General features: G+C 41.7%; 1 protein-coding gene across 1 annotated transcript in view; it reads right to left on the bottom strand.

The window, feature by feature from the left end:
- Window positions 1-4,140: 4,140 nt before the first annotated feature.
- SLF1 (SMC5/6 complex localization factor 1) overlaps window positions 4,141-16,245 on the bottom strand; it is a 178,205-nt gene continuing 166,100 nt past the window's right edge. Inside the window, exons 16-18 of the mRNA XM_077289233.1 lie at window positions 8,882-8,974; window positions 8,363-8,545; window positions 4,141-6,257 (exon numbers count right to left, since the gene is read on the bottom strand). Coding sequence (XP_077145348.1) covers window positions 5,782-6,257; window positions 8,363-8,545; window positions 8,882-8,974 — 752 coding nt within the window. The 3' untranslated portion in view covers window positions 4,141-5,781. The remainder of the gene's footprint in view (window positions 6,258-8,362; window positions 8,546-8,881; window positions 8,975-16,245) is intronic.

Here is a 16,245-nt window from a genome sequence, read left to right as displayed (position 1 = left end):
AGTAGCCAAAAGGTGCAATCGCTTAACCGTAGCAGCAAACACTGAAGGCCTTATTCAGACGTCTCATTTTTTCAGGTAAGAAAAATCAGACTGATTATTTGAGCAGACATTAATCAGAGTATACCATGCGCATTCAGTTTTTGTTGTGTGTGTGGAGAAAAACAGACACTCCGATTTTTTTCATGGACCTATATACATGCATTGCCGATTTTGACCCGACCCTCGGATCAAAATCGGATGCGTCCATGATTTTCTGTGGACATGTGAATGGCCACATAGACTATCACCTGTGAAAACCACAGATGGCACTTGTATGTGAAAAGTGGACATCCTAATTCTCCAGTCCAGAAAGAGTCAAAAATGTTAATAAAAATAGGTCTTATGGTCTATGACTATGGTCATTTGACATCCTTGGCTATCTATTTTCCTACTTGCCATTAGCACAAGTTTTCAAGGTTCTCCTTATTTTTACTATAAGTCATCAATTTCACAATGAATGACAAAGAGGCTGAGAATGAACCTAAAACAAGGGTGGGGAACCTGTTTTCTGCCTGGTATTTGGACATTTAAACTATCTTTCGGGGGCGTACAAATTGTGCACTAACTGTGTCTTGACGCTGGCAGTGGTGTCAGGATGTAATCTTTCATTCCATGCTCCTCAGCGTTCAGTAATGATTGCTGCATGTGCACAGAGCAAAAAGAAATGAAAAGGGTGGTGGACATCAAAAAACAGCTGCTGGTCCAAGCAGTGGTCCTCAGGAATCTGCCAAGGGGCAGGGGAAATGGTCATCGTGGGCTGCAAATGGCCCGCGGGCCTGAGGTTAAAGGAAGCCCCCTGCTCTGACATCACCTCCAGACCAGCAGCAACGAGAGCTCTGGACTTTCTTTTTCGAGTATTTACAGTGGAAAGCAATAAAAATAAACTGAAAAGGAGCAAATATCTCTGTGCATTATGTGCTCAATGCACGCAGATGGCAAGATGAGGAAAGTCTGGGGGGTTAATTTCCAGACAAAAACCATAGATCAGAAAAAGAGGTAATTACTGGCGTGGACAGGAAAACTTACCCAAACTATTAGCAATTCAGTCCACTATAACGTGAAGGGCCAACAGTGTATAAGAGCACCTATTATCAGAGTAATATCATTGGGGTCTAATAGTAGTAACTGACCATTATACTTATATTTTACTAATCAGGAAAGTTCTCCTGGACTTTAATGCAATGGTGTAGTGGAAGGCTCCATACTCTATGGCACATAATCCTTTTGTGTCTAATAGAAGAATGGAGATTGAGCGCCGTAGTATATTCTCAGATTTCTGTGCTATGTAGAAGCCTACGTGTGCACTAGTGAAAGTATCGTATATCATTTCCAATATACATGCTATATAAATAGTACTGTCACATAGTCGATACCAACACCAGCTGCTGGGCATTCTTACCAGCTTTGTGCTACCCAATTTCCTAAAAACATTTTTTTGCTTTGTTTTAAGTAAATTCTTAACATCTCTATCTCCCTCTGAATGTAGATTATTACAGTCCAATATGGTTCTTTTGTGCATTGTGGGAGTCAGAGAACAGTATGCCATGAAATACTTTAGTATTTTGTGTCAACAGTAAGTGATGAATGGTGTTAATTTGAGGCCCATCCATTACCGCGTGTGACTATCACATAATGAGACCACAGCTTCACCTCATCTGTTGGTCCATGATGTGATTTCCAGGGAATCCTGGATGATTTAGCACATGTAGGCAGTCGCAGAGTATTATGACATTCGGATGACTCCTTTGTCAGTCTTTCACAGAAAACTCTTTTCTCAGAAGAATCTGTGTCAGACGTTCTGCTCATCAAGAACAATTCAGCCGTCCTCTCAGACATTCTGTGCACAGATGCTTGAGTGGGCTTCTGTTGTGAAAGAATATTTGGTGCAGTATTACAGAACATACTAAGACTTTCAGGATATGAAACCCAAATGTGTTTTACTAGCATTAATTGGGTGCTGTCACTAAGCAAGAGCAACAGATTTTTATGAATCACTGCAGTCTGGAAATAAGAAAAGCCGTCCAACTGCGGTGATGTAAAGCAAGACAAAATATCAGGTTAGAACATTTATGAATGGCACGGTATGAAAGTCTCACGTAAACCCTGCTATTTCCTTCTGAATCTGTCATACCGTACCTACTTCTTAGCAGTAAACCAATAATTTGAGTGAGAATGCTAAAATATCAACAATTGACGCAAACCTTTTCTATATGACCAACGGGAGACATTTAAGATTTGAGACTAACTACTATATTCTCACAATCTACATCACTGAGCCAAAGAATAAGAAAACACTGGGGGCGACCATATGCTGATTTATCCTTTCTACACTTGTAAAAGTCTAAAGAAAAAATGTAATGACAATCTGCATAAAACAAACAATAATTAGTACTTAATTTTGCATCATCTAATACTAGACCCACAAACAGCGGCTCTGCAGAGACTTTAAATACTTTATTCACCTGTAGACCAAAGAGGCCCTGAATGCTAAGGAAAATGTCATAATGACGTGGTTCCATTTGTGTCTGCAAAGAGCAGCATAGGGCTCAGCTCCCTTAATTCTCGAAAATATCAATTAGGAGGTTGGGGATGGGGGGATTATGTTTTTAAAAGGGTTTTCTGAGATTTTAATATTTAGGATTTAAGGACCCCATACACATGTTGACTGACCCCTCCAATATTGAAGGGTTCAGCCAAAAATCTAATGTGTATGAGCGTGGTGGACAACTGATAATCGGGGAGATGTCGATCGCACGTGTCCGATTTTGGACTGCCGATCACATTGCTCTTCTGGAGATAAGCTGCCGACTGACTCATCAGCTGGCGGCTCTCATAGAGAACACAAGAGCGCTCAGCTAAACAAGTGGTCTGTGTATGGGAGAGGTTGCCGAGATAGCTGCCAGCCAAAGCATCATTAAAAGCGAAGTCAGGCCGAAAGCCTTAAGCTGGCTGTACATATTAGATGACTGTCAGCTGACCGATGCTTTGGCCAGTAGCCATCTCAGGCGACTCTCCTATACACAGGAATGCTTGTTTGGCCACCTATCTCTAAGATCAATACAATCGGCAGTCCGAAATCAGATGTGTGTGATCAACATCACCCTTGACCATCAGTCGGCTGACACATTAGACCATTGCCAAAACCTGTTGATATCGGTGAGTTCAGTTGACACCAGTCTAATGTGTATGAGGCCCTTTAGGCTAGGTCATCAATATCAGATTAGCAAATTAGGGATGCAAACCAAAAGCGGCACAGCATTGTACATTATTTAGTGGCCAGGAATTCTAGCACCAGTTCTCCATTATTTACTTGGATGGGAGAGAGCTTGCAGTACTAATTTAGGCCATCACGCAATGTGTGGAGCAGTGCGACTTTCGGAGTGCCACCACACATTTACGCTTATGGAAATCAGACAGCCACCAATCTAATAAGGGTGACCAATACCAAGAGCAGGAAATCAACATTTAAGTCCCAGAAAACCCCTTTAAATGAGTCAAAACAAAATACTTAAAGGGAACCTGTCACCCTCAAAATCGAAGGTGAGCTAAGCCCACCAGCATTAGGGGCTTATCTACAGCATTCTGAAATGCTGTAGATAAGCCCCTGATGTATCCTGAAAGATGAGAAAAAGAGGTTAGATTACACTCACCCAGGGGCGGTCCTGGTCCGATGGGCGTCGCGGTCCGGGGTCTCCCATCTTCTTACGATGACATCCTCTTCTTGTAGTCACGCTGCGGCGCGGTCATACTTTGTCTGCACTGTTGAGGGCAGAGCAAAGTACTGCAGTGCGCAGGTGCCGGGAAAGGTCAGAGAGGCTGCAGCGTGAATACAAGAAGAGGACGTCATCGTAAGAAGATGGGAGGCCCCGGACCGCGACGCCCATCGGACCCGAACCGGACCGGGACCGCCCCTGGGTGAGTATAATCTAACCTCTTTTTCTCATCTTTCAGGGTACATCGGGGCCTTATCTACAGCATTACAGAATCCTGTAGATAAGCCCCTGATGCTGGTGGGCTTAGCTCACCTTTGATTTTGGGGGTGACAGGTTCCCTTTAAGTTTTAACTGGAGATAGGCTATATGTATACATTTTTTCTTTTTTCAGAAAACAATTGTGTGCCGCATGTGTAAAAAAAAAAAGTGCTTACATTTCCCCAATAAAGAAATATGGATCATTTGAGTAGATACGCTTACTGCTGTCACTCTCCATTTCAAGGTTTACAAGGTGCTATTACTTTGATTAGAAACCATATTATAACACTATATAATCTTTTTAACTTATCACCAAAATCTTTACATTCCGATAAAATTCCAATAAAAAAATCTAAACACATTGCAACAATATATACATAATGGTTTACTCTAATAATTATTAAATTAACGCAATTAGGCTTCATAAACCCAGCATTTTCCAAAACATTCCTAAAAAAATGTTTAGTTTTTTTTCTTTTTAGTCATATCTATTCCTCAAAGAGCTGGGAACCAGCTATAATAACAGCAAATATGCCTAGTCCTACAATGAATTGTTCTATAACAACATTATTGAAGAACGCCATAGACTTGACATACCATAAATAGTGTAGAAAATGTAGTTATGTTTAAGTAGAATGTCAACTTTAAAATATAAAACTATAAAATACTGAAAATATGGTTTGGTTGGTCACCAAGTATACTAAAATGTGTGCATGTGCTCTCATGTCAATGAGACTTTGCTGGACATGTTCAAACTCCTTAAAACTCCAGTAAAAAGCAACACCCTGTGCTGTGCGTACTGGAAGGTACAAGAGGGCGGAGTGTGACATGAGGATTCAAAGGACACCAAACATAGACGTTTGGTTCGCCCACTCAGACGCTATATTGTATCAGATTTTCTACTTTTACACAGATAATGAACATCATGAAGTCTTATTGCTACCCATTGCATATGTTTTCACTTTTAGTATAACAGTGCCTTAAAAGGCATTTTCTGGCTTCGGAACCCATCTCCAATTTAATGTTTGTTTAAAAAAAACAACAAACAAACTAAGTTTTACCCACCCTTCCCAGGTCCAGCACCGAGTCCCCGCTGCGGCTCCCAGTGCCTGTTATTGTCTGCAGCGCTGATGGAGTGTTGATAGCACTGCAGCCAATAACTGAGCTCAGACGGGAATGTTGATAGCACTGCAGCCAATAACTGAGCTCAGACGGGAATGTTGATAGAACTGCAGCCAATAACTGAACTCAGACGGGAATGTTGATAGCACTGCAGCCAATAACTGAGCTCAGACGGGAATGTTGATGGCACTGCAGCCAATAACTGAGCTCCGACGAGAATGTTGATGGCACTGCAGCCAATAACTGAGCTCAGACGGGAATGTTGATAGCACTGCAGCCAATAACTGAGCTCAGACGAGAATGTTGATAGCACTGCAGCCAATAACTGAGCTCAGACCAGAATGTTGATAGCACTGCAGCCAATAACTGAGCTCAGACGGGAATGTTGATAGCACTGCAGCCAATAACTGAGCTCCGACGAGAATGTTGATGGCACTGCAGCCAATAACTGAGCTCAGACGGGAATGTTGATAGCACTGCAGCCAATAACTGAGCTCAGCGGCCGTGCTCAAGTTAAAGGCTCGTCCAAAGGACGGTAGGTAAAAAAACCTGTTGTTTGTTTTTTAAAGCAAACTTTAACCAAGATAAGGGTTATTTCAAAACTGGAGAACCCCTTTAAGACATGTGAAGCTAAATAGATGCTTATTTTCTAGGTTTTAAAACGTGGCGTAGAGGAGGCCAAAGTATAAAGGATGGAGAATAGAACCTGCATATTAAATCCAGGGTTCTCGTGAAGGTACTCTGGGACAGACTGTAAAAAGTCTTCCAAATTTTGCATTGTAGCTAGGGCTTCCAGGTAGCATATCACCACTGAACTGCTGAAGGAAGGCCGAGTACTTTTTACATGACCAGCTAATGAAGCAGAATTGGGATATAGTGCTTGGGCAGTAACGGTATCTGAAGGTAAACCATACGCAGAAATCAAACTGACCAACATTCTGAGCAGGAGAAAAGCACTAAATTCTAGCTTTTGCTTATCAGAGAGTTGAATGACATTTTTGTGAAAATCCTCAATAGTTTCGTCCAATTGAACTATTTCGAAAAGTTCATTTTTGAGTTGTGCAGAAGAGACATAATCCAGCGGAAACTTCCCCTCAGAATCTTGCTGCTTTAAAATGATCGCTCCTGCAACGACAAAGAGATTGATCATGCGGGGAGCATTATGGAACCAAGACTTTACCAAACCATACAATTTTACCTGAAATGTGAACTACACATCCCTATTCTCTGTACACCATAATAAGGCAGATTGGCTATTTAGGCTGACAGAGTTTGCCGACAACCCCTATAAAAACCTGAAATAGCAGCCAAATGTTTGACATCTTACAACATATACTGTACCTATCTACATGTATGTGGCTACGACAAGTAGAATGGAATCTTTTTTTTTTTTAATTTAAGTAGGTTTTTATTAAGAATAAACATTACATTATCCACCATATTTCAAAATGTTACATACAAAATTTTCCAGTTTTAGAAACCCCCAACATTCCCAATAAATCCCACCCAGCCCCCAAAGGACAGCTCATCTCCATTAGAACTTCTCTATCAAAATATTAATGAATTAATGAATCTTTAGTCCACTCAACTCACTTAAGGCCGCCTAATCATCCAGCAATTTTCACCAGTCAAAGGCCTTTAGCTTCCCGTTCCCTTTACCTACCCTACCCCAATTCAATCCACGGAGACCACATTTTATCAAACGTTTCTGTTTTCCCGCGAGAATGGAATCTTTAATGTTTACAATGACGGCAGCTTGCGGCAAATAACAGAATATAAGTAACTAATATAATGTCACTGCAAGAGGAGTGTTGTGTGCTAAAAGAACATTTTAGAGAGAAGTGACGTACACATCAATGATCATGTAATAAAGACCATTAACAAGTGTTATGTTAGTATTTGGGACATCAAATATGCAAAAATGGTATAAAAGCTGCACAAGAATTTCCAATGAATTTTCCGCACGCTGGACAGACCAATCACCAGATAGTGACAGTGCCAGAGATGAGTCTGCAAACTGGTGCGAGATGAACTTGATGAATGCAAGTTCAACTAGATCTCCTCCCATAGGATAAGAAAATCATCCCTTACCAATTCTTCACATCAGCCCATAAAAAAGAAAAAGAAAAAACCCCACTGCACCACTGCTTCTTCCTACAGAGGAGCAGCGTCTAATCTAATATCGGCGGCTGCATCACTGAGACTGATTGAAGAGCAGCCCGGTATTGGCTCCAGTTGTCTCTGTTGATAAATAAAACACCTAGAAGACAGACAAACACTCTTCAATAAATCCCAGCCATGGGGAACGAAGACGCCTGAGCGAGACGGTGACACACACATCAAGTGGCCTTTAGAGGGCAGGAGAAGTCTACGAAAAGGAGAGCAGGAACCGACAATGGAGATTTAAGGGCCAGAAAATGCGTCCTGTGGTAGCTTAGAAGAGATTTCAACTGGCACCATGCAACCATAGAAGAGGTGAAAATCATTACAGTCTTGTCAACAACGTATACAAATTGTCACTAACATCTCGCAATCATGCAACACACATTAGCCTACACCAATGCTTTATCCAATGCTAGGAATACACAAAACAACTGCAATTTTACATCAAGACGACATTTTATGCCGTAAAATAGATAAAAAAAATTATATATATATATATATATATATATATATATATATATATATATATATATATATATATATATATATATATATATATACACATACACACACACACACACATCAGCCTACACTAATGCCTCATTCAATGGGACAGGAAGACACAAAACAATTGCAACTTTGTATCTAGAAGAGATTTTAAGCTGTAAAATTGAGGAAAAAAATATATATATACACACACACTCATATATATATATATATATATATATATATATATATACATACACACACACATATATGTGTATATATATATATATATATATATATATATATATATATATATATATATATATATATATCGTTGCCTTGATGTAGACGATCTTAGTTATGCCATACTTGGGAGTGGTTCAATACAGAGTTACAATTTAATTTATGAAAAGATAAATTCTTAAAATCAGCAAAACACAAAAGTCTAAAGGAGTGTAAAATGAAATATAAAAATAAATATATGTGTATATATATATGTATGTATATGTATATATATATATATATATATATGCACACGTTATACAGTAAAACTCAGTAAGGGTGCGTTTCTGTTTCCTTACCCCCGTGCCGAAGTAGCATTTTGCCAATCTCGGTGTGTCCGTTTTGTAGAGCATCGTGTAGGGGAGTCACACCATCCACATGACTGAGCAAGTCGACTTCTGGGCAGCGCTGCAAGATTTCGCGGACACATTCTGCGCTGCCATGGTTACAAGCCTCATGTAACGGTGTCCAGCCTGCATTGTCTGGGATATAAATCAGCAACAATTAAAAGAGAATCCATCTAAAACACTGTACACAGCCTACATTATGGAGAGAGGAAAAGAGAAAAAATAAATAAAAGGCAGCAGAACTTCGCTGTGTGCACGGTCTGTGATAAACAATCATAAGAGAAACCAAGGATAGAGGAGGAAAATCAATATTGTCAGTATCACTGCTCATCTTAGCACATGGTGCACACTTTAAAAAACTAATCTGGCTCCTACCAGTTTGAATTCAATACTAGAAGACAGAAAAACACAACAGGAAGCTTCTGTCAGAGTTTAACAGGAGGAGAAAAAGAAACCAACAGAATCGCTCACCTTTTGCATTAATATCATTTCCAGGAATGGAGAGCTGGACGTGCAGCCTCTTGACATTGTTGCTTCGGCAAGCTTTATGCATGGCTGTTTCTCCTGTCACATAAAACGCATTGGTACATTAACTGGTGGCAAGGTGTATAAAGCGGCCTATCGGACAAATCCAAGTGCCATTTTATGATCAGGAATTTTTGATTAAAGCAGAAATAAATAAATAAATCACAGTCCAAAGCCGGTGCCAATGATGTATAGTAAAGTGAGCAGTCAGACTGCAGCCCAGTGCCTGCCTAGCTGTCGGATTGTCTCCCCTAATCCTCCTCCTTTAGCTTTTAAAGCTTCTATGACTTACAATAAAAACTCAAAATGAACAGTGAACTCCAAAAACACTCGGTTTGGAGGCAATAAAAGTTTAGAGTGTGCAGTTGCCCTTCCCTTAAAATTATTCATGAACCTCTATTACACGAGTCGTCCTTTTACACAGCATTTATAGCTTAATTCAAATGAATGTCTCTGGCCAAGCACGAGTGCCTCCACACAGTAAGGGATAATTCACAATTTCAGATCCTTCAGCAGATGGTTTGCTGCTCCTCGGTAAGCTGCCTTGACTACAGAGACACGCTGCGAATAATGTGCAGAGAAGGGGACAATATAAATCTAGACATTTAAAATGAACGCTGAAATGACAAGCCCGCTAGAATTTACTGCTGTTTTCTGTATTCAGCCAATAGCTGAGGAAGAAAACTGGACGGCACGGGATGAGAGTATAGCTCCAGCACTATGGAGAAGAAGTGCACTGCTCCAAGAAAAAAGTATGTGAACCCTTCACCATGCCTTATATTTCTACACTGATCACTGATTATCTATATTTATGACTTGGAAAAGAAACTCAACAAAACTAATATTATATATATTAATATATGTTGATTATAATACCAGATAGCAATCTTCCTTGGATTTCAGCACTGCTCCAATTGTCTTCTCACTCACGTGACTTCTATTCCGACTCTCCGGATCACACTATGCTCTAAGTTGCTTTTACATTGTAAGCCTACAGGGTCTCGTTCTGATGCTCTACAGGTTTACCTTGTAAAAGTGATTTCCAGCTCACACATAGGCCCAGTTCATCAAGACCAACGTTATTCATGCCAATGTTGATGAGATGTGCTGGAATCAGAGGCTCCCGATTCATGAAGAGTGTACACCAAGGTGTGTGCCTTGCCTCTATTCCTATTCCAGTTCCTGGTGGTGTAATATTTGTGGCATACACACCTTTTCTGAAAGGCAACAGAGGCTGTAACACCATTAAGCAAGAGGCACCACTAACCAAACACCATAAAGACCAAGGAGCTCTCAAAACAAGTCAGGGACAAAGTTATTGAGAAGTACAAGCTATAAAAAAAAATCCCGGTCTCTGATGATCCCCTGGAGCACCATCAAATCCATTATCATCAAACAGAGAGAACATAGTAACACAACAAACCAGGCAAGAGAGGGCCATCCACCAAAACTCTCAGCCCGGTCAAGGAGGCTATTAATCAAAGATGTAGTACAGAGACCAAAGGTAATCCTGAAGAAGCTGCAGAGTTCCCAAGCAGACACTGGAGTATCTGTCCATAAGGCCACAATAAGCCATGCACTCCATAGAGGTGGCCTTTATGGAAGAGTGGGCACAAAAAACCCTTTACTTACATACAAAAATTGTAAGGCACGTTTTGCGTTTGCTAAAAGACATGTGGGAGACGCCCCAAATGTATGGAGGAAGGTGCTGGGGTCAAACTTTTTGTCCACCAAGGTAGAGGCTATATCTGGCGCCAAACTGACACAGCTCATCACCCCAAGAACACCATCCCCACAGTGAAACATGGTGGTGGCAGCATCATGCTGTGGGGATGTTTTTCAGCAGCAGGGAGAGGGAAAATGGACCAAGGCAAGGGGAAGATTGACGGTGCGAAATACAGGGATATTCTTGAGCAAAACCTGTTTCAGTCAGTAAGTGATTTGAGACTGGGAGGGAGATTAATTTTTCAACAAGACAATGACCCAAAGCATACTGCTAAACCAACACTTGAGTGGTTTAAGGGGAAACATGTAAATGTTTTGAAGTTGCCTAGTCAAAGTCCAGACCTTAATGCAATTGAGAATCTGTGGTCAGACTTGAAGACTGCTGTTCACCAGAGGAAACCATCTAACTTGAAGGAGATGGAGCAGTTTTGCCTTAATGAATGGGCAAAAAGCCCAGTCGCAAAATGTTGAAAGTTCATAGGCTTATCCAAAGTGACTTGCAGCTGTAACTATAGCAAAAGGAGGACTACAAAGTACTCACTTTAGGGGGGTGATGCACACTGAAGTTTTCAGTTATTTTGTCCTATTTGTTGTTTGCTTTACAATAAAAAGAGAACCAAATGTTCACAGTTGTAGGCATGTTGTTTACATGAACTGATGCAACCACTCAAAAAAACTGTGAAATTCCAGGTTGTTAACTAGCAAAACACGTAAAATGTCAAGGGATGGGGGTGTGTTAATAATTTTGCAAGCCACTGTATATATCTATGATACAAGTTTGGATCAGGAGACCTGTATTCACACTGGGCAATGTAGTCCTTATATACAAACAATGAAATATACCAGTGTGAACCCAGCCTAAACCATGCCTTGAGGCACATCACTTTTAGAAGGCATGTTATAGAGGCACATGAAGCCAGAAATAGCTATAAAGCATTGCTAAAGACCTGGTATACTTCAAACCAAAGTTGGACAAACTGTCTACAACTAGAGAATATGATTGTTGCTACTCCCTCCCTACTTCCTTGGAGTGTGTGCGATCCTGTTAAGATCACTCTCAAAGCACACAGAGCAATCCTGAAAGAGATGAGATAAAACCCAAAAGTAACAACAAGAGACTTTAAGGTACCTTCACACGAAGCGACGCTGCAGCGATAGCGACAACGATGCCGATCGCTGCAGCGTCGCTGTTTGATCGCTGGGGAGCTGTCACACAGACCGCTCTCCAGCGGCCAACGATGCCGAGGTCCCCGGGTAACCAGGGTAAACATCGGGTTGCTAAGCGCAGGGCCGCGCTTAGTAACCCGATGTTTACCCTGGTTACCAGCGTAAAAGTAAAAAAAACAAACAGTACATGCTCACCTGCGCGTCCCCCAGCGTCTGCTTCCTGACACTGACTGAGCTGCGGCCCTAACAGCACAGCGGTGACGTCACCGCTGTGCTTTCACTTTCACTTTAGGGCCGGCGCTCAGTAAGTGTCAGGAAGCAGACGGCAGGGGACGCGCAGGTGAGTATGTACTGTTTGTTTTTTTAACTTTTACGCTGGTAACCAGGGTAAACATCGGGTTACTAAGTGCGGCCCTGCGCTTAGTAACCCGATGTTTACCCTGGTTACCAGTGTAAAATATCGCTGGTATCGTTGCTTTTGCTTTCAAACACAACGATACACGGCGATCGGACGACCAAATAAAGTTCTGGACTTTATTCAGCGACCAGCGACATCACAGAAGGATCCTGATCGCTGCTGCGTGTCAAACTAAACAATATCGCTAGCGAGGACGCTGCAACGTCACGGATCGCTAGCGATATCGTTACAAAGTCGTTTCGTGTGAAGGTACCTTTACTAAAGTCCTTTAAACTGTAAGGAGCATGGTGGTTTGGGGCTGCACCTTATAATCTTTAAAGTGGTTATCCAAGACTATATATATATATTTTTTACTACGGGCCTAAGAACTAACAGGCAGGTAGCTGCTAACTACCTGTCTGTTGTGCCGGAGTCGGCGAAGAACGATCACAGACCGCTCCTGCTGACGATCCAGTGGCTTCCGCTGACATCAAGTTGACAGAGCAGCAGCTTCTCTAAAGGTACCTTCACACGAAACGACTTTGTAACGATATTGCTAGCGATCCGTGACGTTGCAGCGTCCTCGCTAGCGATATCGTTTAGTTTGACACGCAGCAGTGATCAGGATCCTGCTGTGATGTCGCTGGTCGCTGAATAAAGTCCAGAACTTTATTTGGTCGTCCGATCGCCGTGTATCGTTGTGTTTGAAAGCAAAAGCAACGATACCAGCGATATTTTACACTGGTAACCAGGGTAAACATCGGGTTACTAAGCGCAGGGCCGCGCTTAGTAACCCGATGTTTACCCTGGTTACCAGCGTAAAAGTAAAAAAAACAAACAGTACATACTCACCTGCGCGTCCCCCAGCGTCTGCTTCCTGACACTTACTGAGCGCCGGCCCTAAAGTGAAAGCACAGCGGTGACGTCACCGCTGTGCTGTTAGGGCCGGAGCTCAGTCAGTGTCAGGAAGCAGACGCTGGGGGACGCGCAGGTGAGCATGTACTGTTTGTTTTTTTTACTTTTACGCTGGTAACCAGGGTAAACATCGGGTTACTAAGCGCGGCCCTGCGCTTAGCAACCCGATGTTTACCCTGGTTACCCGGGGACCTCGGCATCGTTGGTCGCTGGAGAGCGGTCTGTGTGACAGCTCCCCAGCGATCAAACAGCGACGCTGCAGCGATCGGCATCGTTGTCGCTATCGCTGCAGCGTCGCTTCGTGTGAAGGTACCTTTAGCCTCTGCTCTGTTGATGGATGGTGACTGCCGATATCATGCTGATCGACAGTCAGCTCCCCACTGCCTAACTGCGGGTAGTCGGCAGTCAATCAGTATGATCATAGAATGGTAGAGTTGGAAGGGACCTCCTGGGTCATCTGGTCCAACCCCCTGCTCAAAGCAGGATTCACTAAATCATCTCAGACAGATGTCTGTCCAGCCTCTGTTTGAAGACTTCCATGGAAGGAGAACTCACCACCTCTCGTGGCAGCCTGTTCTACTCATTGATCACCCTAACTGTCAAAAAGTTTTTTCTAATATCTAATCAGTGTCTCTTTCCTTGCGCAAATGTCTGCAGTCATGCCCCGTCAACAGAGAAGCCTGGAAGATGAAGAGCTTATTTGTAGATGTGGAGCAGCTGAATTACGGGCAGGAACGTTCAGTAACCGCTCTGAGCAGGTGTGGGGTAGAACAGGCAGGTAGTTGCCTCAGTCAACAACTACCTGCCTGTTAATTGTTTTGGCCCATACTAAAAAAAATTAAAAAATTGCGTTGGGTAAATCGTTAAGGTAACAATGAATTAATAGCTGTATAACAATATTTTATAGAAGGATTTAAGAGCAGACTTAAATGACCTCAAGCAAGGGTTGGGCAACACGACAATAACCAAGTGAAAATGTAAACATTTTCCTAATTTCTTTCCAGACCTCAGGGTGCAGCCAAGTTTGCTTACAAATGTTGGAGAAAATATCGATTTCATGGATCCTCTCCAAGAATGGATGTGGTGCATCAAACAGGTTAGATCATGTGCCCTACGATATTAAGAAAATGTACCTCTCCATTTGCATTAGCTAACAATTTCTAAATGCAATGTAGGCCCTTTTTCCTAGCCAGATGAATGTAATAAAAGCTGAATTCATTTGGGATACATTTGATTGTTTAATAAAAATTGCGATGCTTTAAAGTGTATAGCGTATATTCACCAAGATTGTTCCATCACTTGTCCAAAGATCCAGAGTTTAAAAACAATGATTAATGTCAACTATTAAAATCCATTAAAAAAACAAAAAACGTTGTGTTTGTTACATGTTTCGAAACACTTAGACTCTACGTTTTTTTTTTCATTTTTGTATGGATTGATTTTAATAGTTGAAATAAGTCTCTTTTTTAAAACTCTGAATCTTTAAACAAGTGCTAGAACAATTATTTTATATATGCTCAACTAACGGGACAGACTGCCTGCTTCATTCCGTGCATCACCAAATATGCCAGGACAGACTGAAAACGGAGTTTGTTCTCAAATCTAATCCCTGTTAGAACTGTGTGGTACATGGGGAGCTTAATTCTCAAACTTCACCTTTGGCGGAATTAACGTAAAAACCCCAAAAAGTTCATAAGCGTGAATAAGTAACAATAGGGATTAAAGGTTTATGGTTTGGCCATGAAAAGTATAATATTTGAATAAAGGGCAAGTTTAACCTCGCTGTGGCCAACTGTGGTATCATAATAAATAACTTTGTCTTTAATGGATCTTACATTGGCTCTAGAACTATATCACATAGGACGGATGACAAGGGAAACACCTGTCTTCTACCCCTCTGAATGGATGCTTCAAGAAGGGCCTCTTAGGAAAATTAAGATTTTTGGTAATCACCGTAAAATCTGTTTCTCGGTAGTCTTCATTGGGAACACAGGGAACCACAGGATAGTCTGCTTTCACCTGAAGGCTGGCAGTATTATTACATCCTAAATGAAAATCTGTCCCTCCCCAGCAGACTACACCTTGCCTGCTAGGCTCCCTCAGTTTAGTGAGAAAGCAGTAGAAGCAAAAAGCCATTAAAGTATTTGGAAAAATAATTCACTTACACCCTGACAGAGGAAAACAACATAAATGCATGCCCAACGATGGGTGGGTGCTGTGTTCCGCAATGAAGACTACAGAGAAACCAATTTTACGATACCAAAAATTTTAATTTCTCGTCCACTTCATTGGGGGATACAGAGAACCATGGGACGTCCTCTAAAGCTGTCCCTGGGGTGGGAAAATAAATAATATACTGTTACTACCAAATTCTGCACTCTTGCTCAGGCCAAAGCCTGAGTAACTGCCGCCTGCAAAATCTTCCTACCAAGACTTGCATCTGAAAAAACACAGGTGTGGAGCCTGTAAAACTTAGAGAAGGTATGTACTGATAACCAAGTAGCTGCTTTATAGAGTTGCAAGACAGATGCATGACGGTAAACCGGCCAGGAATCCCCCACTGCCCATGTAGAGTGAGCTTTAACTCTAAAAGGAGGCACCCTGGTCTGTGCCTTATAGGACGGAATGGTGACTGTTTTAATCCAACAAGCCATAGTTGCCTTAAGAGTCGGCCAGGCTCCTGCGAGGGTCGTCTGGTATGACAAACAAACAGGATCTTCTAATGTTTCGGTGGCTGATAAATAACACTGTACATCCCTGACAACATCTAATTTATGCAGAGCGTTCTCAATTGGATGACAAGATGCAAGGCAAAAAGAAATCAAGACAATGTCCTCGTTAAGGTGAAAAGTCAAAACCACCTTGAGGCGGAAGGACGGAACAGGTCTCAACAATACCTTATCTTGGTGCAGGATAAGGAGGATAAGGTAAGGAGCGCGACAAGAAAGAGCCGCAAGCTCCGATACTCTTCTAATAGACTAGAGGAAAGCTACATTATAAGTAAGATATTGAAAAATATACAGCTGAGGGCTCAAGGAGTATAGTCCAAAAAGAACACTTTTATTGAATTAAGTTAAAATTTACAACAAAAATACAGAGACTGCTA

Source organism: Ranitomeya variabilis, chromosome 1, assembly GCF_051348905.1.
Source record: "Ranitomeya variabilis isolate aRanVar5 chromosome 1, aRanVar5.hap1, whole genome shotgun sequence".
NCBI classification, from domain to species: domain Eukaryota; kingdom Metazoa; phylum Chordata; class Amphibia; order Anura; family Dendrobatidae; genus Ranitomeya; species Ranitomeya variabilis.
The sequence above is the reverse complement of the archived record's forward strand: the minus strand, read 5'-3'. Positions and strand labels throughout refer to the sequence as shown.